Source organism: Haliaeetus albicilla, chromosome 30, assembly GCF_947461875.1.
Source record: "Haliaeetus albicilla chromosome 30, bHalAlb1.1, whole genome shotgun sequence".
NCBI classification, from domain to species: Eukaryota; Metazoa; Chordata; class Aves; order Accipitriformes; family Accipitridae; genus Haliaeetus; species Haliaeetus albicilla.
Genome location: NC_091512.1, coordinates 610,799 through 638,307, shown reverse-complemented (window position 1 = coordinate 638,307; position 27,509 = coordinate 610,799). Strand labels below are relative to the sequence as shown.

Here is a 27,509-nt window from a genome sequence, read left to right as displayed (position 1 = left end):
AAGTGGGAGGGCTCCTTCCAGGTGCTGCTGACATCCCATACAGCGATCAAGATGAAAGAACAGACCTCATGGGTACATCACGCCAGAGTGAAGAAAGCCCCTAAGCCACAATGGAAATCGACACCTATGGGACCATTGAAGCGTCTCGTCCAAAAACGATGATAGGGGTTCTTATGACTCTGCTGAGCGGTAACTTAATAAGTGCTTGGGAGTGGCCTTGGACAAATGCTTATTTTAGGTACAGGGGAAATGCAGGAAAGGATCTAAAAGGGATGAATTTGGCAACTGTTGTAATACATAATGATGAAACATAATGAACCACTTTTAAAAAGCAGAAGAATTTGCTTAGGGGAAAGAAAAGGGGGGAATTGATACAGGGAAATAACCATCTGCCTTTTGACCACTTAAATGTTTAATAATTCTGTTGGCCCTGTTTGCTCTTTCAAGGCTCGCTTGCCGGGGCCTGGCGCCTGTGGCGTCTGTCAAGGGTTAAGCTTATCAGGGACTGGTATTCCTCAAGGACTGACATGGCAGACAAAGGGAGTGATAAGGGGAACTGCAATGCTAGTCTTACCACAGAACTTGTTCGGACTTGTTAGAAACTGCTGAAATCACCAAGTAAGAAGAGAGCATGCATGAATGACTAAAGTTCACTAGAGGACAAAAGAAGAAGAGGAAGATAAGACCCCTGAAGAAGTAAATGACCACCGGAGACAGGTCTGAGCCTGTGCAAGATGACATAAACGTTTTAGAACGGCTGACACAAGCTTTTGAACTAACCCTGCCCCAACTTATACATATGAATATTTTGTATTGTGTGACCCTGTGAATATGTATGCCCTGGTGTAATAAATATCTGGCTGCTTGCTGAGACAGCGTGCAAGCTTTGAGGAGAAATCCCCTTGCACCCCGGTGCCAGAATAAACATGCCTGCTTTATAACTCACTCTCCGAGTTGTAAAGTTTGTTCTGCGTGTCAGCAGAGTGGGCCAAAAAAACCCTTCTAGATTTCAAAGAGAAGAAATGCCAAGCCCTACCCCTGGGGTGCCCCTAAAAGGCCCTGGGGGTCATGGTGGGCAACAAGCTGCACATGAGTCAGCAGTGAGCCCCTGTGGCCAAGAAGGCCAAGAGCAGCCTGCCTGTATGAAGAGAAGCATGGCCAGGAGATGAGGGGGAGGGATTCTCCCCCTCCATTCACTGCTTGCTAGACCACATGCACAGCCCTGCACTGAGTTTGGGGCCTCCTGCCACCAGCACAGGAAAGACATTGATCAACAGGAGCAAGTTCAGTGAAGGGGCACCAATACAGTCAGGTGTGTGGGGGTGTGCACGGGGCTGGAGAACTTTCCACCTGAGGAAAGGCTGAGGGAACGCTGTTCAGTACGGAGATGAGATGGCTTTGGGAAACTTCATGGGAGCATTTCAGTACCTATCAGGCAGTTAAGAAAACAGAGCCAGGCTCTTCATCGTGGTGCATGGTGGGAAAAGGAGAGGCAAGGGACAAAAGTTGAAAGAATGTTCAGGCAGGAGGTGAGGTCCATGAGGTCATAACCACAAGGTCACTTACGCACTGGAAGAGGTTGCCCTGAGAGGTTGTGCAGTCCCAATCCTTGGAGGTTTTCAAGCCTTCTCTCCCCCTAAATATGGTCTCCAAACGTTGAACAGAACACTCTTGCTCGTGCAAGAAGGAAGCAAAAGCCTAAGGCACCAGCAAAAGCTCTGCCTCCCCTGGGCCCTCTCTTCCCTATGAGAGAGGTCTTCCACCAACCCCACCCTTCTTCCACCTTCAGCTTTGGCAGCTGCCTGTGCCTGGCCTGTCCACTTGCCTTCACCACTCACCTTTGTAACTGAGGCCCGACACATATCTTGGCACTCCCACTGTAAGCTGGCACCCACCCCACACCTGGAGTCTACCTGGCCATGGAGGCAGGGAGAGGCCAGGTCCCCTCTGCCCGACACTGGGCACAGCTTTTCCCTGGGAATGTCCCCAAGGAGCTCTCTTCGTGTGTGTGTCAGCCTGTGGCCTGGCAGAGGAACTGGGACAAGGGCTGCTGGGGCAGGGCTGAAGTAGCTCAGCTGGGAGAGCGTTAGACTGAAGATCTAAAGGTCCCTGGTTCAACCCCGGGCTTCAGCAACGGTTTTCTCCTGTAGATTTTTGCAGAGACTGCCTGCCTGCCTTCTTCCAGCCTGCCCTGGCCCTCCTTGCTCCTTCACCTCTTGCCAGAGCACTGCCCGTGCACTGTAGCTGCAGATCTGCAGGTTAGAATGAGCCTTCCTCTTGCACTGCAAGCCCCCAGCCTTCCCCTGGACAGGACTCTCCATTCAGTGCTTCTTTGGGGTGGTCTCCAGCCGTCCCTCCTTCCCTGCTCCACAGCACTTGGCATCTCTCCTTTGAGGGGGTCTCTGCAAAGACCCTGTCTCTCTCCTCTTTGCCATTCTCGATGGTGCACAGACTGTTCCCCTTGTCATAGACACATCACAGGAGAAGAGCGTCTCTCCTACTAGCAGGCATCAAGGGGATGTAGCTCAGTGGAAGAGCGCCTGCTTCGCATGTGGGAGGTCCTGGGTTCAATCCCTGGCATCTCCAGGGGTGGTGCTTTTGCCCTGACTGCCCAGCCTCAGGCAGGTGTGGGCTGGAGCTTGGGCACTGCTCCTCTCCAGGCCCTGTGGGCCTGCCCTGCCCACCAAGGGCTTGGCTGTGAGCTGGGCAGGGCTGTGGGACTCTCAGCTGGAGTCTTCCTTCCACCATCGCCACTGGCTTGAGCAGACCCTCAGCTCAGGGAACCTGGATCCGCTGAGGTCAGGCACAGCCCTGCAGAGGTGGGACTGGTGGGGCCGGTGCCCACCTCTTGCTCCTGGGGTGTGTGGTGACTCCGTCCACCCTGTGCTGGTAGGATCAGGGAGTCACAGGTCTGTCCACAGCCGTGCACAGGCAGTGAGGGCCAGGAGATGGTGCCTTGGCTGCTCCTCTGGCAATAACCCCCACAACCAAAATGGGGCATGAGACATGGATTCTCACTGCAGGGTGCCCAGCACCCTGGTGAGCCAAAACTCAAAGAAATAAGGCTGTTCTCCTATGGGCTTTAAACAGCCAAGCTCTGCCCAGCATGGGGGTTGCAGTGCTGAGGCTTGGGGGGGTCTCACTGTGACCCCCCTCAGGCAGGTCCTCGGGAGCTGCAGGAACAACCACAGATTTGGGGTACAGCAACAATCTTGCTTTGCTGCAGAGAATGGACCCAGCCTGCAATGCCAGACTGTTCAGGTCCCCAGATGCCATGAAACAGGCTCTTCCTGCTCAGGCGTGCTGCCCCCCTCAAGCACACACAGGCCTGTGGCTCATCTCCCCCAGGAGGAAGAGGAAAATGTCTGCCAGGTGCCAGAGTAAGGGAGAAATATTACACCTGTGGGAGGGCAGAGCTGTCAGCGAGGTGTCACAGGACAGGTGCTGGGTTCCTCTCCCCAGTCCCCACTTGGAGCACCTTGAGTCTGCATGTCAGTGTCCATACTGTCCATAGCCCCCACCATCCTGTGTTCAGAAGATGACAATCCCCCCTTCTTCTTTACTTCGCTTTTATACCTTCTTTCTCTGAGATGCAGGGCTGGAGCTTGCCCCCATGGGAGTTTTCCAGGGGATGGATGCTGTGTTTGCAGTGCCCATGGGGGCACTCATCATCACCATCACCATGGGGGTCTCACCCTGGGAACGCTGCTCTCCCATGGGGTCTGCCAGCAGGAAGGCTCTGGGGTATGGGGCAGAGGGATGTGTGTGCCTGGGCTTCTCCCATATCCCCCCAGGATCACCACAGGGGTGGAGGAGCTCCCAGCAGGGAATGGGGCAATGCTGAAGTGGGAGAGGGTGTTGGTGACAGCCACCTCCTCCCCGCTTCTCCTCTAGGGCCAGATCCTGCTGCTTGCAGCAGTACTGAGCTCCAGCAACTTCCCACATCGAACCCTGCCACAGACAGCCAAGGCACCTTCCAGCCCGCAGCAGAGAAGCCTTTTGGGGAAGTGCCGGAGGGGTGTTGAGACCCACCAGCAGGACCAGGGAGGGCGGTTTGGGTTGCCAGGTCCTGCCCAGGTGTCAAACCCTTCTCCCCGCCTGGCTGCTACATAAGAAGTTTCTCTGCCCATGGGCGCTGGGGCAGGCGAAAGCCACAGCCAAGGGAGAGGGACCCTGGCTCAGCTCCCAGCAGTGCCTCTTTTAGGGGAGGGACACAAAATCTCCTCTGCCATGGAAATGTGCCCACGTGAGGATCCTGCCAGATGAGCCCTTCTCCAGGCCAGGGACTGGACCAAGGCTTCTGGCTGCAGCATACATCTCCTGGGGATCTTTTCTTCATCCCCCCAGCCCTCCAACAGTGCTGGGGGAAAGGTGCCCCCATCACCGTTGCTTCCCTCTCTTCTGTGCCTGCACACAAGTACTGCCCTGACACAAACCCAAACTGACATCCCTGGTGAAGCAGCAGGAGGGCAGGGGTGGGGGCTGGAGGAGAGCAGGAGGAGGGGGTCCCAGGGCTGCTGTGGGGCCTTACAGCCTCTGCTCAGGAAGAAGGCAGCTCAGTGCCTTGACAAGAGTGCTCAGGGTCTGCGAGGGCCCAAGGTAGCAGGAGCAGCCCATGGAGACTGGGGTCCTGGCAGAGCATGAGGAGAGGGAATCCCAGCCCTGTGTATCCCAGAAAGCAGCTCTGCACCTTGTGCTGGGGCAGTGGGGAGCAGAGATGCCTCCTAACCATGGTGGGAGGTAATCCATGGGCCATGTTCCCCCCTGGGGCTGGCTGGGATGTTCAGGGCACTGCGGCCAACTCAGGGCTCACTTCTGTGGGGCCACAGCCCAGGGCTTACCCTGACACGGCAGCTCTGTCATGGCCTCTGCACTGTGGGACCAGCACGGCTCAGGCCCTGCCTGGGGTAAAGAGCAGCTGGGAAACCCTAGGGCGAGGAAATGGGTGCTCAAACTGAGGTGCATCACGGAACCTATCAGAGAGCCATTTTGACTAGAAACTGCCTGTGGCCAGCAGGATGGAAATGTCTCTGTCAGCAGGATTATTCCCCAGCGACCATGGGCTCTCACTGCTTCACAGCCTGACCCCAAGCCTGCTGTCCCTGAGACATGCCCATTTCCCCACTTCCATGACTTTGTTCTCTGCTCCTCCTGACCAGCCTCAGGAAGATGCCCTGACACTTGGGCAGGCAAGCACCAGCTCTGGGTCAAAGCTGAACACAGCTGTTCTATTATGAACAAAGATGAGGCACAGCATAAAAATGGGAATAAAAATAGAGGAAACTCCAGGCGGTTTCTGTTGCCCGTGGGACAAGGGAGATGGTTCCCTGGTGCTCGCAGCTCTCCCAGCTGCACAGACCTCTTCTCCCTCCTGGCTGCACCCAGCTGCACAGCAGGGATGGGCTCTCATGGCCTTGGGCTCGGGGACTGTTGTGCACAGAGCTCCGGTGTCACAGCCATTGTGTCCTCAGGGGGATGTGCCAGAGACACCTCTTCAGCATCATCATAGCCCATGCTCCCCAGGGACAGGGGCCACGTGTCTCCTTCAGCTCCAGGGACCCCAGCACTTCTCCAGGAGCACAGGCTGGTCCCTGCAAGCAGCAAGGCAGGACAATGCAGCTTGCCCCATGGGGTCTGTAGATCATCTTCCTCCCTGCTCGTCACCACATTCAGCTCCTTCTCCCACCCCTAGTCCCTCCAAGGAAAACTCCCAGGACAGGTTCCCCCTTCCCAGGAGGCTGGGGTCTCAGGACAGCAGTGACTTGGGTGGCACCATGGATGGCACCCCAGGAACCAGCAGTGCTAAATTTCCCTCTCACCTCTGGGTGCATCCCTGGGCTCTGCTCCCTCCTCAGGCTCCCTGGGCATTTCACTCTCTCCCTGCCCAGGGGCAACATCCTCCACGGGATCAGAAACCTCCCTGGCATCATCATAACCATCTGCTGGGTCACCTCTGGGTGGGACAAGAACATCTGAAAAGAGAGGGGAGCTGGTGACAGTCAGAAGATACATCCTGCACAGCAGAGGACATGAAGATGTGCAGGGACACAGGGCTGAGACACGGGTATTGGCAGCACCACAGGAGACCCCCATGTCCTCCCCATCTCCAGCGGTGACACTGAGTGACACCTCTGTCCATCACATGTCTTCAGGGAGATCAACTCCTTCTTGCCTCTGTTACCTGCTGCTGATCCCAGACCATCCTCCTCCTCGCTGACCCCAGGGTAGGACTGCAGCTGGGTCAGGGACTCCTCTAAATAGGAGCCTGGAGAGATGCACAGTGGGTATTATGAAGTGAGCCCCACTGACCTGGCTCGTGGTCAGTGCTGCTGGGGAAGGGGGACCCACAGAGCTGGGGCTGCATGGGGACAAGGGCTGGGAATTCACCCTGCCTCCCTGGGGCAAACTCTGTCTCAAAGGTGCTCACAGAGCTGCCCTAGGACAGCCCTTTCCTTCACTCCACGCATGTCACATGAGGTGCAGGGGCAGGAGGAGAGGGGATGTCCAGCGGGACAGGCAAAGCTGGTTGGGAGAAAGCTCCCCTCCCAGGCCAGGACCTGGATGCTGTCCCCATAGACCACATGGCCCCAGCATCACAATGGGCTGGGGGCTTCAGGGAATCAGCCCTGGGTTGGGGCCAGGGGAAAGGGTCCTGCAGATAGATGTACGTCCAGGGAGGACCCACACCCACCTGAGCGACCAAACCTCGCCTGCTTCTCCCACACTGGGCTGTAACTGATCTCCTCATACACAGCCTCAGGGAACATCTCCTGAGCACTCCTGGAGCCTGGGGACAGAGGTAGGGCTGGCACAAGGACAGGCAGACAGGCAATGGGATCACACTGCGCTCCCTCAAACCTGTTCCTTGGGCCAACCCAGGACTGGCCCGACAGCACAGCCCCACTGCACTGTCCAGGCACAGCTGCCACATCCCCAGTGAGGGCAACATCGCTGTGGAGATTATCTGGGGCAGCGTCACCCTCGCATCATCCCATCAGAGACAATGCTCATGCCCCTCTGGCCCCAGGGTCATGCACCCCTTGTCTGACCCTGGAGCAGCTCCCATGTTTCCTCTCCACCTGGAGCTTTCCCCTGTCTGTCCCACGGGTGTAGAGTAGGGCCCCTGTCCTGCCAGGGGGTGGGCAGAGCTGGGCAGAAGGGACAGCCTGGGTGCCTGACACCACGGGATGGACCCTGCTACCCTGCACTCCTTCCATCATCTCCCTTGTCCCAGAGCACCCCCAGCACTACCTAGAGCACTGCCAGCCTTGGCCATCTCCTTTCTGCCCACATATCTCCCAGCCCCGCTCTGCCATTTCTGACATTTCTCTCCTCACCCCATCGCTACCTCCCCCCACCTCTGGGCTCTCTCCACCCCTTGCTGCTGGTGCCCCACGGCCAGGCAGTCAATGGGATGGTGCATGGGACAGGTGGCAGCACAGAGTCTCATCCCCCCAGCTCTGTCTGTGCCCCACACTGACACCCTGCAGCCCTTCCAGGAGATATCTATCTTCCCCTGGGACCACTGTGGAAAGACCAACCTCTGCGCCCAGCCCTGGTGCTTAGCGCTTGCCCAGCCAGGAGGGCCACGAGCAGGCAGAGAAGGGCCCCCAGGATGATGCAGATGATGATGGGCACTGAGAATCTCCCGCTGCCACTCAGACTGCCCTGGGGGGATTCTGTGTGGGCAAGAATATGGAAAGGCCAGCAGCAGGCCTGGGTGAGGGGGAAAAAGCACCATTCCTGACCCCCATCACACAAGGCAGCAGGGGATGGAGGGCCCCAGGGATGAGCGATGGAGAAGCTGCTACCCTGATGAGTAAATTACAACCTTCCCTAGCCCCCTCACCACCAGACCAGTGCCTTCTCCTGGGAGTTTCACATGCCAACAAGGAGCCCCTTCCACCCAGCTGTGGGTCACAGTCTGGCCCTGGCGATACCCAGCCCCGGGGGGAAGACAAGTTACCTGCTTGGGGTGGGGATGCTGCTGTCCTGGGTGTAGCTGCAGAGGAGAAAAAGGAGAGCTGGGCTGAGAGGGTGGGTATGTGGGTACCGGGGAGCCTCCTCCCCAACACACCGTGTGTGTGTCTGTGGATGTCCCTGACACATCCCACCCAAATTGCCTCTCCTATAGTGCTAGAAAGAGAGGCCGGGAAAGGGCTCAGTGCCTCTGCTCCGGGTGGCAGGCAGGATGGCACAGATAGCCCAAGGGATAACCTTGGGGCTGCAGGGCCCCTTGGGCAATGGACAGAACACATCCAGTTCCACCAAGGCTGCTCCCCACTTGGCACCAGGCTCCTGCACTCCACAGGAATGTTCTTGCTCTTGGGAGGTCAGGGGCCATGGCAGGACCAAGGGGGCAAAAGGTCTTCCCCAGCTCCCTGCCAATACCTGAGCAAGGGGTCCTATCCCTGCCACTCACCTGAGCAGTTCACAGCAGCATCTTCCTTATGCCGGCAAGCACCACCATCCCCAGGCCGGGCCCAGCAGTCCTGCAGAGACGGCTCTGTCCCACGGCACTCCACCTGCTCCAGCCAGATGGGGCCCGTCCCCACCCCAAACACAGCCTCATGCAGGGCAGACACCGCGGGGCCACAGCCCAGCTGCCTGCACGCCACCTCAGCATCCCGCATGTCCCAGGAGTCGTCGCACACCGTCCCCCAAGAGCCACGGTGCCAGACCTCCACTCTGCCCGAGCACCTGTCCTCACCTCCCACGGCACGAATCTTCTCCCTGTCTGGAGAAGGCAAAGACCTCCCATGGCACAGAGACAGCAGGCAGAGCCCTGCCAGACAAGAAGCATCCACAGAGGAGCAGCTCCCTACCTGTGCACCTCGTGGAGTTGGGGCACGGGGCCAGTGGGATCGAGGGCATTTCTGGGCGTCTCCCTGAAGAAGGAAACACTGTGGTGAAAGGGCTGGTTCGGGAGATTGTGCAGAAGAGAGCAGGACTGACCTCTGCTTGTGCCTCCCTCTGCCATCTCGATCACAGCAGCAACTGAACCCTGGTCATTCATGGGACACGCACAGGACTGTGAGGGGACCCCAACTGCTCGGCCCCAAAAGGTCCCAGTTTAACAGAGCAGCAGGAGCATGTCTATGGAGGGAAGGCTCTTCTGAACCCTGTCTGGTCTCTTCTGAGACCTCACCTGGAGATGCCTCTGCCTCCCCCAGGCGCTGCTGGCAACCTGGGTGGCAACTGCTGCTGGACGTGTGTGGCTGTGATCGCTTTTCTGCCACCAGCAGCAGAAGGGACTGACATGGAAAGGAAAAGCCCCTCCAAGCTCTTTTTCCGCATTTGGCTGTGCTCAACAGGGAGCAGGAGCTAGAGTGACACTGGGGTGCCCAGGTGGCTCAGAGTTACCATTGCAGGTGATGTGGATCTCTTCTCGTGGGTCTTCACATGACTGTGGGTTCCAGGGAGCAGAGGGACACTGCCAGAAGGAGCTGGTTTTCTCCCCACACCGCACCTTATCCAGCCATGTAGGGCCAGACACCCTTCCATAAGGCAGCTGCGTTTCCAGGGATCCTCCGTCCCCGCAGCCCAGCTCCTTGCATGCCAGCAACACCGTGTCGAGAGTCATCGAGTTGGAGCAAATGCTGCCCCATGTTCCGTTGTAGAAAACCTGCAGGCGCCCGGAGCAGCCATCACTGTTCTCCAGCCTCAGGGCCATGAACTCTGGGAGGAAAGGCACCAAGGGGGAACAGGCTGGTCTGGGGCAGCGGGAGCCAGGACACCTCTGCACCCCCCAGGCCCACAGCTGGGTAAGGCCATGGCCAGTACGTCCCCCTTGCACCCAAAGGTAGAGAGAAGCCCCTGATGGACAGACACCCCTGCCCTTCCTGCAAACCCTCGGGGATGGCTGAGCTCCCCAGGGACCCTCAGTGGGACTGAGGGTACCCGTGCATGGGTATCCACAGGACATGCTCGGACAGGAGCTCAGAGGCAGCCAGGGACAGCCTTGGCCATGCCCATCTCTCCTTGTGTCCTGGCCTCCATGGGAGCCAGGCTCCCACTACAGCTCCTGGCACAGACCTGAGCAGACGACTCCGGCATCCTCTTTGTGCCCGCAGTCGTGCTGCCCCCAGGGCCTGGCAGGGCAGTCCCAGAGAGCAGCTTCGGCCCCAGAGCAGTTCACGCCATCCAGCCAGATCTGCCCGGAGCCTTCCCCGAACTGAGCAGAGCCGGCTGCCTCCACTGCCCCTCCACAGCCCAGCTGGTGACAAATGACGGTGGCATCAGACAGGTCCCAGCCATCATCACAGACAGTCCCCCAGATGCCCTGGTAGTAGATCTCCACTCTCCCAGCACAGCGCCCGGTCCCATTCACCAGCCGGACCCTCCGGCTCCCTGTAGTGGGTAGAAACCCCAGTTGCTGTTAGGGGCCGGCTGCCCACCCACCCCATCACCTGGGGTGCCCGTGCAGCGCCGCTCACCCCAGCAAATGACTCCCACATCCTCTGCTACCCCTGCCGCCGGTGCACTCTCGAGCAGGGAGGTGTTGCAGAAGGCCAGGCTGGCCTCGTGCCCTGTGCACCGGACCCCTCGCAGCCCCACGGGACCCGTCCCTCGCTCAGGCTTTGGGGGGTTGTAGGCTGTCCCTGCCTCTCCACACCGCAGCTGCCGGCACACCACACTGGCCTCCTGCACGTCCCACTGGTCATCCAGGACTCTGCCCCATGTCCCATGCTGGAAGATCTCCACTCGTCCGTCGCACCGGCTCTCTCCACCCACCAGCCGCAGGGATGCAAAGCTGGCTGAGCCTGGGGAGAGCAGAGATGCCACAGCCATTGGTGGCACCAGGGAGCATGGCATCCTTCAGGGAGCAGTGGGAGGGGGGGATTTTCCGCCCAAACACAACAAGATTGAGCCTTTTGCTGACGGGAAGCGAGGGCAAAATCTGCTGCTGCTGGGGGCAGCCGGGCACCTGCTTCCTGGGTGGTGGGATGAGGCTCTGCAGAGCTCTCTCTGGGGATGGAATGCAGTTGTCTGCAGCCAGAGGGATGGACCACAGCCCTGCAGCCCTGCTCTGGGCTTTTCCCACAGTAGGAGAACGGAGGAGCCCAGGCCTGGTGGTGGTGATGGGGCCTAAGCCACTGCCCTGGGGGCAGATGCCTGCCTCCGTTCAGCCCTCAGCTCTCCCAAAGTATAGCGGTCACTCTGAGCAGGAAAAGCCCTCCAGATGGCTCCTGGGGAAGCCAGGGTTTCTCCAGGGAGAAATTCAGCCTTGCACTGCTGTGGGATCACTGCTTTGTGTGGCCACATGACACACAAAGGGCAAATGGAGTTATGCAGCATTTTTCCAGCACTCACCTGAGCAAATGACAGCAGCGTTGTTCCCATGGGAGCATGGTGAGGCCCCCAGGGTGATCACTGGGCACTGTCCCAGATGGGCTTCTGTCCCATCACAGTGGAATGAGTCTCTCCAGACAGGGCCAGTCCCTCTCCCAAAATGCTCTCCTCCAGGAATGGACTCAGCAAACCCACAGTTGAGTTGACGACAGAGAACATGGGCATCCGAGAGATCCCAGCGGGAGGCACAGAGAGTCCCCCAGGTCCCCAAGACCTGGACCTCTACCCTCCCTGCACACGCTGTGCTGCCGTTCACCAGCTTGAATCCTGTGTATTCTGGGGACAGAGGAGGAGGAGAGAGGGTGGATTGGTGCTCATGTACCCTCAGTAGCTGGCGGAGAGGCCAGAGGGACAGCATGCCTTTCTTCTCCTTCTGCACTATTTTCATGCTGCAGACAATCCCATCATCCCTCCTGTCCTCACACCTGGCCCAGCACGGTCCTTGCTCTGTTCCCCAACCCCTGGCACAGCCCTGGTGTACAACACCCCTCCCTGAGTCCTTACGTGTGCAGGCGACAACAGCGCTGTTCGCGTGGGTGCAGGGCTGCTCCCTGGAGGACCCTCTGCGGCAGGAGATGAGGCGGGATTCATTGCCCACACACTGCAGCTCTCCATCCCAGATGGGACTGACCCCTTCTCCAAAGTGAGCTGGCCCGCTGACAGGCAGGGCCACTCCACACTGCAACTCCCTGCAGACCACATCAGCAGCGCTGGGACTAAAATGTGAATCACAGACAGTTTTCCACTGGTCCCCGTCATGGATCTCCACACGTCCTGAGCAGTGGCTCTTCCCTTCCACCAGCCGGACAAATCCTGGAAAAAAACATAACAACTTGGAGTTCCCAGAGCCCTCTAGCAGTTAAATGTCCACATCCTGCATCATCTCCAAGCAAGCCATGACCAAACTCTCCTTTGCACATTTCAGAGGAAGCTGTTGGGGAAGTGTTGGTGACACAGGCACATCCAGACCCCCATGCACCCCATCTCTACAGCATCAGAGCACTTGAGGGTATGTGTCTGTCACAGACTCACAGCCACAGGTACTGCTTAGACAAAGTGCTCCCACACAAGGTCCCCCGCGTGGCCTGGCATGGTCCCCCCAGAACCACCGTAATGTGAGCAGTTTGATCCAGGAGAACTGGCCCAGATGATAATGACTGCTGCAGCCTGCTCAGCCCCTGCAGAGCTTGGGACCAGGCAGGACCATCCCCCTGATGCAACCAGAAGCAACCCTTGATCCCAGGGGTGTTCCTGGGGTGTTGGAAGGCTCCTTTTAGGTGGAAGATGTCAGAGAGAACAGAAATGGTGCAGCTGCCATCATGCCTGGTGCCTGTTCAGATCCCTCTGATGTCTGCTTGGGGGGAGGGTGTTCTCAGACAGGGACACCGTGCTCTGCCTGAAGGTGTCCACAACCCAGATGGATGGCCGGACAGAAGGCGAGGATAATCCCACTGGGCCCATGCCAACTCTCAGAGACCAGCAGGCACAAATGAGGATCAGTAACTGCTGCCAAAGGCCCCATGTCATGGGGCAGTGTGGGGAACCATGGGCAGGCAGGAGGGCTTGGACAGTGGGTCACTACTGCATGCACAGGGTCATATCCCCACAGGACTACTCACAGCCTCAGGGACATCTCAGTACCAGCCTGGGCATGCAGTGGGTAGGCTCCCTCTGGGCCTTCCCCAAGGACTGGGGACATCAGCAATGACAGTCCCAGCCTGGCAATTAGGTCAGCATCACTGGGCCCTGCTCTGGTGTCCACTTGTTGCTCCCTGAGGGCACAGCCATGGTCCCTTCCCCAATCTCAGACCCAAAGGGGAGGAACAGGCTGTCCACTTACCTGAACATGTCACTCCAGCATCCTCACTGTGTTCACAGTCATGTTCACCCCATCCTCTATGTTTGCAGTCAGACAGGGCAGACTCGGTGCCATTACAGCCAACATCATCCATCCAAATGGGGCCAGATCCTGGCCCAAAGTGTCCATACTGAGGAGCTCCCACAGCAGACCCACAGCCCAGCTGCTTACAAACCACTGCTGCATTGTTCATGTTCCAGTAGTCATCACAGACTGTCCCCCACTGGCCCTGTTGTTTCACCTCCACTCTCCCAGCACAGCGCCTGCCACCATCTGCCAGCCTCACCTCCACAGCACCTTCAAACACTGACACAGGACCAGTTAGAGCAGTGCCAAGCCCCAGTAGTGTGCGTCTGGGGGAACCCCTGCCCGGGTGGCATCAGAGGTGCCCCGGTGGGAGCCCTCTCCCCTCCAAGTCTGTCCCCCGGGCAGGGCAGGGGTCCCTTCTATCCTCATGGGTGCTGCAAGGCTGGGGGTCTGCAGTTCTGGCCTTGCTGGGTCATTTGTGGCCCCACAGCCTTTGGCACCTCCTTCTACCCCAACAGCCAGTTGCCACCTGCCCCTGGCCCATGCCCACCTAGGGCACCTGCTCCTCCCCTGCCAGCACCCTGAGAAGAGACCTACCCCACCAAGGTTCCCCCAAGCACACACTGCTGCTTCTCCCCAAAGCCCCCAGCTCCCCCGGACCACAACCTGCCCTGCCCTCCTCCCAGCTTATCCTCTGCCTTCAGGCCTTTCTGTGTCCTCTGTGGAACAACACAATGATCCCACTGAGTCCTCCCACCACATGACCCCTCCTTGTCCTTGGGCAGCAGCCCAGCCCTGCCCTGTGTAGGATCCCCCAGGAAGGTCACCTCTCTGCCAGCCTGTGGGAACAGATAGCCCACTTCCCTTGTCTCAACAGGCACAACCTGCCCCCACTCAGGCTGGAGCTCACCCAAGTGTTCAGCACCCGTCCCCGAGTCCTTACGTGTGCAGGTGACAACAGCGCTGTTCGCGTGGGTGCAGGGCCGCTCCCTGGAAGACCCTCTGTGGCAGGAGATGAGGCGGGATTCATTGCCCACACACTGCAGCTCTCCATCCCAGATGGGACTGACCCCTTCTCCAAAGTGAGCTGGCCCACTGACAGGCAGGGCCACGCCACACTGCAGCTCCCTGCAGACCACGGCAGCATCTTTGGGACCAAAGTGTGAATCACAGACAGTTTTCCACTGGTCCCTGTCATGGATCTCCACACGTCCTGAGCAGCGGCTCTTCCCTTCCACCAGCCGGACAAATTCTGGAAAAAACCCATAACAACTGGGAGTTCCCAGAGCCCTCTGGCAGTTAAATGCCCACGTCCCACATCACCTCCAAGCAAGCCATGACCAAACTGCCCATTGCACATCCCAGAGGAAGTTGTTGGGGGGTTGTTGGTGACACAGGCACATCCAGACCCCCACGCACCCCATCTCTACACCATCACAGCACTCGAGGGTATGTGTCTGTCACAGCACCAGGCACCACTCAGACAAACTGCTGCTGTACAGGGTGCCCTGCACTGCCTGGCATGGTCCCCCCAGCACTGCAGTAGTGTCCACAGTTCAGGTCCAGCACTGGCCCAGATGATAAAGACTGCTGCAGCCTGCTCAGCCCCTGCAGAGCTTGGGACCAGGCAGGACCATCACTTTGATGCAGCTAGAAATGCACCTTGCTCCCAGGGGTGTTCCTGGGGTGTTGGAAGGTTCATTTTAGGCAGAAGATGTCACAGAGCAGAGAAATGGTGCAGCTGCCATCATGCCTGGTGCCTGTCCAGATCCCTCTGATGTCTGCTCGGGGGCAGGTTGTCCTCAGCCAGGGACACAGTGCTCTGCCTGGAGGTGTCCACAACCCAGATGGATGGCGGGCAGAGGGGCAGGAGACTCCCACTGGGCTCATGCCAGCTCTCAGAGACCAGCAGACACAGATGAGAGCCAGTAAGTGCTGGCAAAGCCTCCGTGTCATGGAGTGCCGAGCAAGTGCCCCCAGGTGTTTCCAGCACAGGGACCCTCAGCATTGTTGGCTGCAAACTGGCAGAATGGGTGGAGATCAATGAAGCCCAATGGACAGCCCAGGGCAGGGATGGAGGACTCATCTGCAGCCCAAGACACTGACTGAGGGTGACTGAGACACTCTGGCAAGGTCATATCACCCTGGGTTAGGCTCCCTCTGGGCCTTCCCAAAGGACTGGGGACATCAGCAATGACAGTCCCAGCCTGGCAATTAGGTCAGCATCACTGGGCCCTGCTCTGGTGTCCACTTGTTGCTCCCTGAGGGCACAGCCATGGTCCCTTCCCCGATCCCAGACCCAAAGGGGAGGAACAGGCTGTCCCCTTACCTGAACATGTCACTCCAGCATCCTCACTGTGAACACAGTCATGTTCACCCCATCCTCTATGTTTGCAGTCAGACAGGGCAGACTCGGTGCCATTACAGCCAACATCATCCATCCAAATGGGGCCAGATCCTGGCCCAAAGTGTCCATACTGAGGAGCTCCCACAGCAGACCCACAGCCCAGCTGCTTACAAACCACTGCCGCATCGTTCATGCTCCAGTAGTCACCACACACCGTCCCCCACTGGCCCTGTTGTTTCACCTCCACTCTCCCAGCACAGCGCCTGCCACCATCTGCCAGCCTCACCTCCACAGCACCTTCAAACACTGACACAGGACCAGTTAGAGCAGTGTCAAGCCCCAGTAGTGTGCGTCTGGGGGAACCCCTGCCCGGGTGGCATCAGAGGTGCCCCGGTGGGAGCCTTCTCCCCTCCAAGTCTGTCCCCTGGGCAGGGCAGGGGTCCCTTCTATCCTCATGGGTGCTGCAAGGCTGGGGGTCTGCAGTTCTGGCCTTGCTGGGTCATTTGTGGCCCCACAGCCTTTGGCACCTCCTTCTACCCCAACAGCCAGCTGCCACCTGCCCCTGGACCATGCCCACCTAGGGCACCTGCTCCTCCCCTGCCAGCACCCTGAGAAGAGACCTGCCCCACCAAGGTTCCCCCAAGCACACACTGCTGCTTCTCCCCAAAGCCCCCAGCTCCCCCAGACCACAACCTGCCCTGCCCTCCTCCCAGCTTATCCTCTGCCTTCAGGCCTTTCTGTGTCCTCTGTGGAACAACACAATGATCCCACTGAGCCCTCCCACCCCATGACCCCTCCTTGTCCTTGGGCAGCAGCCCAGCCCTGCCCTGTGTAGGATCCCCCAGGAAGGTCACCTCTCTGCCAGCCTGTGGGAACAGATAGCCCACTTCCCTTGTCTCAACAGGCACAACCTGCCCCCACTCAGGCTGGAGCTCACCCAAGTGTTCAGCACCCGTCCCCGAGTCCTTACGTGTGCAGGTGACAACAGCGCTGTTCGCGTGGGTGCAGGGCCGCTCCCTGGAAGACCCTCTGTGGCAGGAGATGAGGCGGGATTCATTGCCCACACACTGCAGCTCTCCATCCCAGATGGGACTGACCCCTTCTCCAAAGTGAGCTGGCCCACTGACAGGCAGGGCCACGCCACACTGCAACTCCCTGCAGACCACGGCAGCATCTTTGGGACCAAAGCGTGAATCACAGACAGTTTTCCACTGGTCCCCATCATGGATCTCCACACGTCCTGAGCAGCGGCTCTTCCCTTCCACCAGCCGGACAAATTCTGGAAAAAATCCATAACAACTGGGAGTTCCCAGAGCCCTCTGGCAGTTAAATGCCCACATCCCACATCACCTCCAAGCAAGCCATGACCAAACTGCCCATTGCACATCCCAGAGGAAGTTGTTGGGGGGTTGTTGGTGACACAGGCACATCCAGACCCCCACGCACCCCATCTCTACACCATCACAGCACTCGAGGGTATGTGTCTGTCACAGCACCAGGCACCACTCAGACAAACTGCTGCTGTACAGGGTGCCCTGCACTGCCTGGCATGGTCCCCCCAGCACTGCAGTAGTGTCCACAGTTTGGATCCAGGAGAACTGGCCCAGATGATAAAGACTGCTGCAGCCTGCTCAGCCCCTGCAGAGCTTGGGACCAGGCAGGACCATCACTTTGATGCAGCTAGAAATGCACCTTGCTCCCAGGGATGTTCTGGCATGCTGGGAGATTCCTGTTAGGTGAAGATGTCACAGAGCAGAGAAATGGTGCAGCTGCTATCATGCCTGGTGCCTGTTCAGACCCCTCCAATGGCTGCTTGGAGGGGCTTTCCTCAGCCAGGGACATAGCGCTCTGCCTGGAGGTGCACAGGTCCCAAGCCAACAGCCAGGTAGAGAGGCAGGAGACTTGCCTGCCGCCCTGGCCTCACGCTGGCACCGACAGTAACAGCAGGCACAGATCAGAGCCAGTAAGTGCTGGCAAAGACCCTGTTTCATGGGGCAGCACAGGGAACCATGGGCAGGCAGGAGGGTTTGGGCAGTGGGGCAGTGCTGCCTGTGTGGGGCTGTGTCCCCACAGGACTATTCACAGCCCCAGGGATGTCTCAGTACCAGCCTGTGCATGCAGTGGTGCAGGAGGAAGCAGCCAGAGTCAAGCAGCTGCCAAGCTCCTAACCCTCGCAAATGCTGGTCCACACAGCCGAGCCCTGGGTGGGCAGAGGCAGTGAAGGGCTTTGTGGCCACCCTGCTCCATTCCCCAGGGCCCAGCACTCATCCTCTCTGAAAAGCCCATTTGATTCAGTTGAGGTACTCATGCCTGTGAAGGGGAATGACCCAGGAGGATCAGCCATCTCATGCCATTCCTCCAAAGCGTGGAGTGCTGAGCAAGTGCCCCCAGGTGTTTCCAGCACAGGGACCCTCAGCATTGTTGGCTGCAAACTGGCAGAATGGGTGGAGATCAATGAAGCCCAATGGACAGCCCAGGGCAGGGATGGAGGACTCATCTGCAGCCCAAGATACTGACTGAGGGTGACTGAGACTCTGGCAAGGACAGTTCACCTTGGGGTAGGCTCCCTCTGGGCCTTCCCCAAGGACTGGGGACATCAGCAATGACAGTCCCAGCCTGGCAATTAGGTCAGCATCACTGGGCCCTGCTCTGGTGTCCACTTGTTGCTCCCTGAGGGCACAGCCATGGTCCCTTCCCCGATCCCAGACCCAAAGGTGAAGAACGTGCTGCCCACTTACCTGAACATGTCACTCCAGCATCGTGAATGTGTTCACAGTTATTTTCACCCCATCCTTTGTGTTCGCAGTCAGACAGGGCAGACTCGGTGCCATTACAGCCAACATCATCCATCCAAATGGGGCCAGATCCTGGCCCAAAGTGTCCATACTGAGGAGCTCCAACAGCAGACCCACAGCCCAGCTGCTTACAAACCACTGCCGCATCGTTCATGCTCCAGTAGTCACCACACACCGTCCCCCACTTGCTATTGTGTTTCACCTCCACTCTCCCAGCACAGCGCCTGCCGCCATTCACCAGCCTCACCTCTGCAGCCCCTTCAAACACCAGCAGGGGATGGGTCAGGAGAGTGCCAAACCTCAGCACTGCAGGTCTGGGGGAACCCCCAACCTGGGCCGATTCAAAGGCTAGGAGCCCCTCCCCTCCAGGCTGTCCCTGGTGCAGTGCAGGGGTCCCTTCTATCCCCACGGGCTGCACAAGGCTGTGGGTGTCCAGTTCCAGCCCAGCTGGGTCACTCACCATCCCACTGCACAAGGCCTCCCACGGCAACAGCCACCTGCCCCCCCATCCACACTTCCACACACACTGCCCAGCGCTGCACTGAGAACCCGCTACTCCCCAGCCCAGCACCCCCTCAACAGCTCCATGTACGCAGGCCTGCAGCTTCCAGCACCAGCCTGTGCCTGCCCCAGCACCATCCAAACACACCCCCACCCCCAGGGAGCACTGAGATGATTCTGAGGATCCCCCAGCCTGTGTCCCCTCCTCGCCCCTGGTGTCAGCCCAGTCCCTACACTGGGCCAAGCTCCCCAGGAAGGATGCCTCTCTACTCTAGATGCCCCGGTCCCCTTCTCTCTGTGGGGTCCAAACTGCTCTCATGGGGTCAGGGGTCCCCTGGACCAAGGGGGCAGTGAGCAGCACACAATCCCTCCGAGGTACCCTAGAGCTCCGCAGTGCCCTGGGCATCTCTGGGTACTGCCATCACCAGCTAGGCCACCACCAGCTCCAGAGGTACAGTGCTGGGGAAGAGGGGATCCCAGAAGGGTACCCCAGGACAGGTTGTCTATGAATCCAGCCAGGCACAGGCTGCCCTGAACACTGGAGCCCTGGAAAAGGAGATATTCTCACCCACCCAGATGGGCACAGGGAAAGGCACAGGGTCCATGGACCTGAGCACCTTCTGCCCCTCATCTCAGTAGCACCTGCAAAGAAACCCCATTCCCAGGCAAATCCCAATGACCACACTGGTACCTGCTGGCCCTGGGCTGTGGAACAAAGGAGTCGGCACTTACCCCTGCACAGCTGTACCCAGAGGAGCAGCCACAGCATCTGAGGGGACAGGAGTCCCTCGGTGCCCATCCTGAGCCTCCTGCCCTGCCAGAACATCCCTGCTACGTTAAATTCCCTCCCACGGCTCCTGGGGACTCATGGGGACAATGACGACGGGAGGGCAATATATCTCTGCAGATGCCAGCCCAGCTACAGGAGGAGCCAATCGAAGCAGCAGCACCTTTTTAGACATTATCGGGAGCGATCTCCCCTCCGACACAGCCCAGCCCTCCAATGAACTTCTCCAGCACCATTCATGACCATATATGAGAGATGGCTCCGCTACAGGTGTCACGTCACTGTGCTGGAGGGCTGTCACAAGACAGGGCCAGTTGTGGGGGGGAAACAAGTTTTTCACCCCCTGAACCGTGCCGTGTGGACTAGGAGCACTGAGCATCTTTTATTCTGGGCACATCCAAGAGCCTCAGGTGTGAGTGTCCAGCCACCCCTGTGCCATGGGAATCACAGGGCTGAGACTGCAGTGGGGGCTGTGTCAGGAAGGGAAGGAAACAGCCCCTGCCCCTGCTTCAGACCCCGCTCTGCTGGGAGCAGCAGCTGGGAAAGGCCCTTAGCCCAGGCCAGAGCCCCATCCCAGCAGCGCTGGCTCACCCGTCCCTCCCTGGAGAGCTCCACGGAAGGTCGCTTCCAATGAGCTGAAGCTGGGACATGTCTCTGTCCCGGCAGCAGACATGCAGCCCAGAGGCTCAGACACATCCCTGACTCTCGGCATGTCACCAAGGGGCCGTTATTCCCTGCAGGAGAGTTGGGAGCTGCAGCCTGCAGGTGCACAAACCACAGCCCACGTGGCCTCGCAGCGCTCCCTGCGCTCTGGAGGAAGTCTGTGGTTTCCTCCTGGCACCGTGCCCAGGCACATCCCTGCGGTGCCCCCGACCCACCCCTACCCCGACTGCTCCAGCCAGGGCTGCAGGGGCTGCTCCTTCGGCCTCGCAGTGACAGGGCCAGGCGGATCCCGTCCCCTCTGATGCCCTTGTGACAGCACACGGCCACCCTGCACCGAGCCCCACAGCCTTGGGGTGCTATGGGTGACGTGAACACTGCCATCCTCCCATGGCCACCGCTGTGTGCTCATGATTTATACTGACAGTGACCTCACACCCCTCCTACTGCCACCACTGCGTGTGCCTGAGTTACAGTGCCACAACTGTGTGCGTGGTGTATGGACTTCTGCTAACGATGGTTCTTCCAAAAAGCCGTGTTTGGTCGTGGTCTGAATACTATTTTGGTGACACCGAAGCACCTACCCAAGCTACGTGCCAGCTCCTGGCCTATCAGCTCTCCAGGCACCAGTGACATCACAAGTTCATCCATACACAGCCATGTGCCTACTCCTAGCCTACCAGCTACTCAGCCACAGGTGACGTCATAGTATCTGCATCTGACATGGGCCTGTTCCTGGCCCATCAGCTATTCAGACACCAATGACCTCAAAACAACCAACACAAACTAGGGGCCTGCTCCTGCCCTATCAGCTACTCAGGCAGCAGTGACAACAGCAGCACCTACACCTGCCATTGGCTTACTCCAGGCCTATGAGCTACTCAGGCATGAGTGACCTCATAAGCACAGACACAAGCCATGGGCCAGCTCCTGCTCTATCAGCTACTCAGGCACCAGTGACCTCCCATGTACGTGTACACCCATTTGCCAGGTACTTGCTGGTGCAGTACTCTGTCTCCGGTGACCTTACAAGAACCTATAAGGGCCATGCACTTGGTCCTGGCCTATCAGCTCTTCAGCCCAGAGTCACAACACAAGTACATACCCAAGCCACATGTCTCCCTCTTGCCTATCAGCTACTCAGGCACCAGTGAGCTGGCCACCAAATATCCACCTACTTGCTATCTGCTTGCCTGTGAGATGCAAAGGCACGAGTGACCTCACAAGCTCTGACACAAGCCACACCCCTACTCTTGGCCTATCAGCTACTCAGTAATCTTTCCCTGTCAGGTATCAGTAATCTCACAACCACTTACACAAGCCTTGTGCCAGCTCCCATCGTATGATCTATTCAGGCACCAATGACCTCACAAGCACATACCAGCCTATTTTCTGTGTGCTTGTCTGGTGGGGTGACCCCATGTGGCAGCCTCCACCCAGTCACTTGCTCACCAGTAGGATGGGGAAGGACAAAAGCGAGAAAAAAAATCTCATGAGTTGAGATAAAGACAGTTTAATAAGTGGATTACCTCTTCTACTTTGAAGAACGCCCAGCACTCCCCTAGTTCTATTGCTGACTATGACGTCATATGGTGTGGAATATCCCTTTGGTCCATTGGGGTCAGCTGTCCTGACTTTGTCCCCTCCCCGCCTCTTGCCACCCCCAGTCTCCTCGCTGTCGGGGCAAAGTGAGGAACAGAGAAGGCCTTGATGCTGTGCAAGCACTGCTCAGCAGTAGCTACAATGTCAGTGTGTTATCGGTCAACACTCTTTTGACCACCAAGGCAAAGCTCAGCACCATAGGGTCTGCTAACAAGAAAATTAACGCCATCCCAGCCAGACCCAGTACAATCTTCACACCTTATTCCCTCCCATTTACATCCTGCTCAGGTCCTACAGGATTCAATACATTTACATCCACCGTCACCACCCCCTTCCCCATCCTTTGACAGGACGTACACACAGCATACTGGATTTGGCTGGTGTGGCTCAGGTGGACCTGGACAAGTGCCAGCACGCTCCTGACCTCTCCCCTCTGTGTCAGACAGAGCTGTTTGAAACATTCAATCAGGTTGTCAACCTAAGGACAAGGAAATGTGTATAGCACCAGTCTGCACCCCACAGTGGTCTTACAGGTAGCTGTGAGATCCCCCACAACCCCATGGGGAAAGGGAGTTCCCCACTACCACCCTCCCTCTCTGCTTGGAACCTCAAAAGCCACTTTGCAGTTCCTGGGGTCACTGGCTAGCTCCTCTCATCCACATCATCTTTTTTGAGATCCTCTTTGGGTCTTTTCCATATTGTGCCCATGCACGTATTCTTCTGAAGCTGGCATTTTGCCCTGCTTTTCCATGTTTGCAGATGGCGTTGCCTGTGCCTTGCAGCACCGAGGAAAGCTCAGCGTCTTCCCCAGCAACCCTGCATGGCCATCCTGTTGGGCTGGGCTGGGATGTGGGGGCCTCCTAGGCCAGTTCATGGGACTGGGCTCTTCTTTGTATGTTAACAGGACTTGCACTGAGGGCTCCTTGGTGACCTCCTAGGAGGGGGCCATAGCCCTCGGGCATGTCCCACCTTGTCTGTGTCCTCCCCACCCTCTTGAAGTTCCCCCCAACCCAGACATGTCTGGACTTCTTCTGCAGCCTGGTAAAGTGGGGGACCTCGACCCACCCTTGTACTTTTCTTTCTGTTCACAGGTAAACTCTAATTGTTCATTCCATTAGCTGTTATTAAAGGTTTTATCCATTTCATACCTATGTTATAATGGCTATATATATTTAATTTCTCTGGATTTATACATGTTTATATATATACAAATACATATACATATAAACGTATGCACGTATATATGTGTATAGAGGGGTAGATATATTTAAAATAGAGTATCTATTCATAAATACATTAAAAAATATTTATACATATTTGTACAGTCACTTATATATACATATATAAAACCAAAAATGTATATATTGTAGTACAGGTATATATTTTGATACCTGAGCACTTCCTTGTCCAAAGCAGGCAGGCAGCCAATCAGAGGACTGCATGAGAACATGTGGGTATGATGGTGTCAAAAAATGGCTGCCACCCAACCACAATGCAGTACAAAAACATGTGGGGAATGAGGCTGTCAACAGTGGCAGCCTCCCTGTACGTAATGATGGGGTGTTTCCTTTGCTGACACGCTTCTGGGTGCACCAGGAGGGGAGGCTCCTCTTGCCACCCAATCAAGGCATGCGGTGAGGTAAAAATGCCTCTTTTGAACCATGGTCAGATAACGGGTCGATGTGGTGTCAGAGCTTTGGTGCTTGCACCTGACGTAGGAATTTTTCCTGCCTGCGTGTGCTTCAAGACTGCACAACCCTCCCCCCCAAAAAACACTGTGGGACCCTGTCCCGACCCAATATCGGGGAGGGTTGTTAAATGATCCCGAGAGCGAGATTAAGACACAAACGAGGTCAAATGCTGTACAACTTTACAACTTTTATTTTCCTACACCAACCAATAACTGCGATAGAACAAAGTGAGGAAAAAAGGAAAAGAGGCAGACCTAAGCAAGAGAACAGAGAAGAGGTAGCAAGACTAATTACCACCACCACGAAGCCAGCAACGTCCCACTGAGTCGCTTCCGACGCTGGTGATGGGGGGTCGGGTTCCTCAGCTCACAGTCCAGTGCCTTCCCAGATGTTACCGTCCTTTTTGGTGTCCTCCAGAGTCCAGGTTTTTTTCACTCGCGCACCGGAGGGGAGTATGCAGTTCTTTTTTATTGTTCCAGTCCCCATGATTTCTCAGAAAAGTCCACCCATTTCTCCAAACTCATTATTCTGTGTGCCGCCCCCTGTTCTTCTATGGGCGCATGCCCAGGTGCTCCTGGTGGTTTCTCACCTTTACTTGTGGGCAGGCACAGCTCGGCAGTCGCGGATGCGGTGGCTTTCTTCGGGGACATCGTGTGCGTACCCCCCCTGCAGCAACAGGATGTCGAGGCAGCAGCGATGTCGTGTCAGCAAACCAACACAGTCTCTTACATCCACCCCGTGGCTCGACATTGCTGTCCTCGTGGTGGCGTAGAAAGTAAAGGTAGAGAGAGAGAGAAAGAGGGAAAAGGTGCATGCTACAACGATATAACCAAGTTAACAAATCTCCATAATAAAACAAAAATAAAAACCAAAGGTCTACATTATGCAACAATATACGTGATTAATGATATCATGACAATTTTCTTATAACATTTCTAAATAGGTTAAACAATATCTAATAACTAGCAACATCTATTTAACATCAACTCTTATTCTAAACTTAACCAACTCTTCAACATTAAAACACATTTAACAATTATCCAATAACTAACATCATCTACTTAACACACGATAACAATTGACTATTATAAATTCAACTGACTCTACAATACTAAGGCATAATCTCAGGGTTACAAAAAGTCAATAAAAAAAAACAAACACAATGGTTATTCGCATGGTGAACAGCTACAAGGACAAAAAAGAAGTATTAACAAGACAATTAAGATAACCGTTATTAATGCAAAGGCTATATAATAAATTGGGATCAACGCAAACACGTAGTCATACTCCGTCATTTTGCCGGCGTATGCTACAAAATGGTCTCAGTCCACGCGGTTTGCCGGTAGAGTCCGCATGCGCAGCGGGAAAGCTGTTCCTTATTTTGGGCCAAATTTAAACAAATAAACCATAACCTTATATAACAATGTTTAACCACTATTTTACCTAAACACATAATAAGAGAACAACAATGATAACAATGTCTACTAAAAGGTAGTCTTGTCCGGGCCTAAAGAGGGTGTTCCTGGTCTTTCGGAATGGGGAGGGGGAGAAGGTGGTTGTCCATACGAACAAGTACAATTACAAGATGGTTGACGCGGACCGTCACAAAACCAACACATGCATACAACAAGGAAAAACATAGCAAAGGCCAACAAAACAACCGCCACAAAATTCCAAAACCACCCGGGACACTTACAAGACCAAGACATACATATAGCGATAACTAACACAGTAACTGTCGCGAGGTTAACTATAAGGAAAATATACATTTTGACTAACTGCAGAGCTAAAATGGTGGTCTGACTAACCTGAGTGCGAGGGGCTGTTTACGCAGTTCCACGTCCCAGCACAGAGCGCATGCGCCTAAACAATTGATACAGTCGCGCGCTTTGATTGGCGAATGACACGAATCTGTTTTGCACCATCAGGCGAAGCCACAGGTACAAATTGCATATTTGATACGACATGTTGGATTAATTGAATAAAACAAGGAATAGCACATGGCACAAACATCAAAGCGACAAATGCACATAGCAGATAAAACAAAAGCTGTTTTACCCATGGTGCTCCAGGTAACCAAGACCATAGATTGCCGTTCCATCCGTTCCATGTTTGGACGGGGACGTGGGCTAGTTTCCTGATATCTGTGGCTAGTTGAAGAACTACTTCACCTACATCGTCTATTTCCAAACAACAATTAGAAACATTTAATTTCCCACATACTCCTCCCTCTTCAGCTAGTAAATAATCCAAAACCATGCGGTGTTGAAGGATTGCAGTACGCATCTGTCGAGACTGTTGGGTTAAAAGGTCTATAGCATTAGCAGTTTTATTGGTAATAATTTCTAAAACTGCTTGCAGTCGAATTATGCAGTTCAAATTATAAATCGGTTCTCGTGCCCCTGATATTGGTTCACTGGGATTCCAAGTGGCAGGCCCATAATGTTCAGTTATTCTTTCAGGGGGCCACTCATTTTCCCCCCACCTTTGTGTTCCACCTATTTTAACGTCAACAGCTCTCTTGCTACGTGCAATCCTTTTGTTTCCCAGGTTATCATATAGTCTCACCCCTAATCGAGGACCACCCACCTCTGGAAGTAGGAAAAACAGAGGTCGGATAATCCCTATATAACAAATCCCTGACCCATTCGCCGGTAGTTGTTTGTAGGCAGTATGTCCACAAATCCAATAATGGCCCTTTCTGGCTTTGGCACTGTTGGCAAATGGCCCAGCTGCAGGCTTTGGGAATTGGAAATAAGTTGTGTTCTCATTCCCCAAAGGACTGTAAAACTCCGTTGGTCCGTTGCTGTTTGTCTGGCCGGTACAATACCAGGCACCAGTGTTGTTCTTCCACTCACAAGTTTGACGGTAAACATGGCTTTTAGACCATCGGAAAGAGAAGGTTTCATTTTTGTTTGACCAAAACCCTTTGAATGCTTTGCTGCGTCCGGCTTCATCAAGCCACATCTATATGTAAACCCCCATCTCTTTGTGAACTAATTGATGTGTGAGTGTCCTCTGACACCTGCTTTCTCCGACATTGACCCCTCCCTTCTGGGTGCGATTTAAACAATATCTACCCACAGTAGGAAATTGGATTGGCCATGTTTCGCCATCATCCCAGGTGGTACTGTCAGCTTCACTGTAATTGCTTACAAGTTGTGCTGGAGTGAGGGAGGTGGAGGTCCATGGCCGACTTGACAACCCTAAAGGTCCCCCACAAACCCAACAATGACTCAGATTAAAGGCTTGGCTTACAGCTTTTGCTAACAGGACAAATTCGTTGTCCTTAAAGGGATCATATGAGATAAAGGGAGGTGGGGGAATTGGCTTCCCTTCACCTTCATAGGTAAATCTCCAACATAACATAATTAGAAATAACATTGTGTCTGCTTCTCTTCTTCTGCAGGCACGTCTGTGGCACTTGCTTCTCCCTGAAAATGAAACAGAAACAAATTCGCTCCTCGGGTTAGAAAGAGGGGACAATCCATCTAGTATGAATCTTATGAATTTTTCCACAGGCATCTTTTGCTTTCCAGGTATATTTGTTAAGGGGTGTGTCCAACACCAGAGGCACGGTGCCCACTGTGGGAAGTTCGACCAGGACAGGTTGTCCTGGGAAATGAGATGGGTTGCTGGGGTGGTCAGGACCATGCGGGGCTGGCATGATTGTTGGAGCTTTTGGACAAAATGCAGTGATCTTTGGACATCCATTTACCCCCCAGCGACTATTCACGCTGGTCACTGCATCCCACACTCTCTCAGCCCATCCTGGCTTGTGCGGCTTGAGAAAGAGTTTTAGCAGACCATTTGTTCTTTCCACAATTCCATTTGCTTGTGGATAATACGGAGTATGGAACACCCACGAAATTCCCTCCTGGGCTGCCCA

The 27,509-nt window shown here is 55.8% G+C and overlaps 1 protein-coding gene and 2 non-coding genes across 3 annotated transcripts; 2 read left to right on the top strand and 1 right to left on the bottom strand.

Moving 5' to 3' along the window:
• Window positions 1-570: 570 nt before the first annotated feature.
• LOC104313029 (scavenger receptor cysteine-rich type 1 protein M130-like) lies at window positions 571-18,842 on the bottom strand. The gene is given in 20 exon segments (XM_069774531.1): window positions 571-725; window positions 4,842-4,928; window positions 5,304-5,591; window positions 5,820-5,972; window positions 6,182-6,265; window positions 6,692-6,787; window positions 7,542-7,679; window positions 7,967-8,002; window positions 8,423-8,737; window positions 8,826-8,888; window positions 9,364-9,678; window positions 10,036-10,350; window positions 10,437-10,763; window positions 11,314-11,628; window positions 11,857-12,165; window positions 13,193-13,516; window positions 14,181-14,489; window positions 15,567-15,937; window positions 16,506-16,863; window positions 18,323-18,842. Coding segments are annotated over 20 exon segments (4,878 nt in total).
• TRNAF-GAA (transfer RNA phenylalanine (anticodon GAA)) lies at window positions 2,061-2,133 on the top strand. Its single transcript has one exon. It is a non-coding gene; the product is annotated as a tRNA-Phe (tRNA).
• TRNAA-CGC (transfer RNA alanine (anticodon CGC)) lies at window positions 2,515-2,586 on the top strand. Its single transcript has one exon. It is a non-coding gene; the product is annotated as a tRNA-Ala (tRNA).
• Window positions 18,843-27,509: the final 8,667 nt, after the last annotated feature.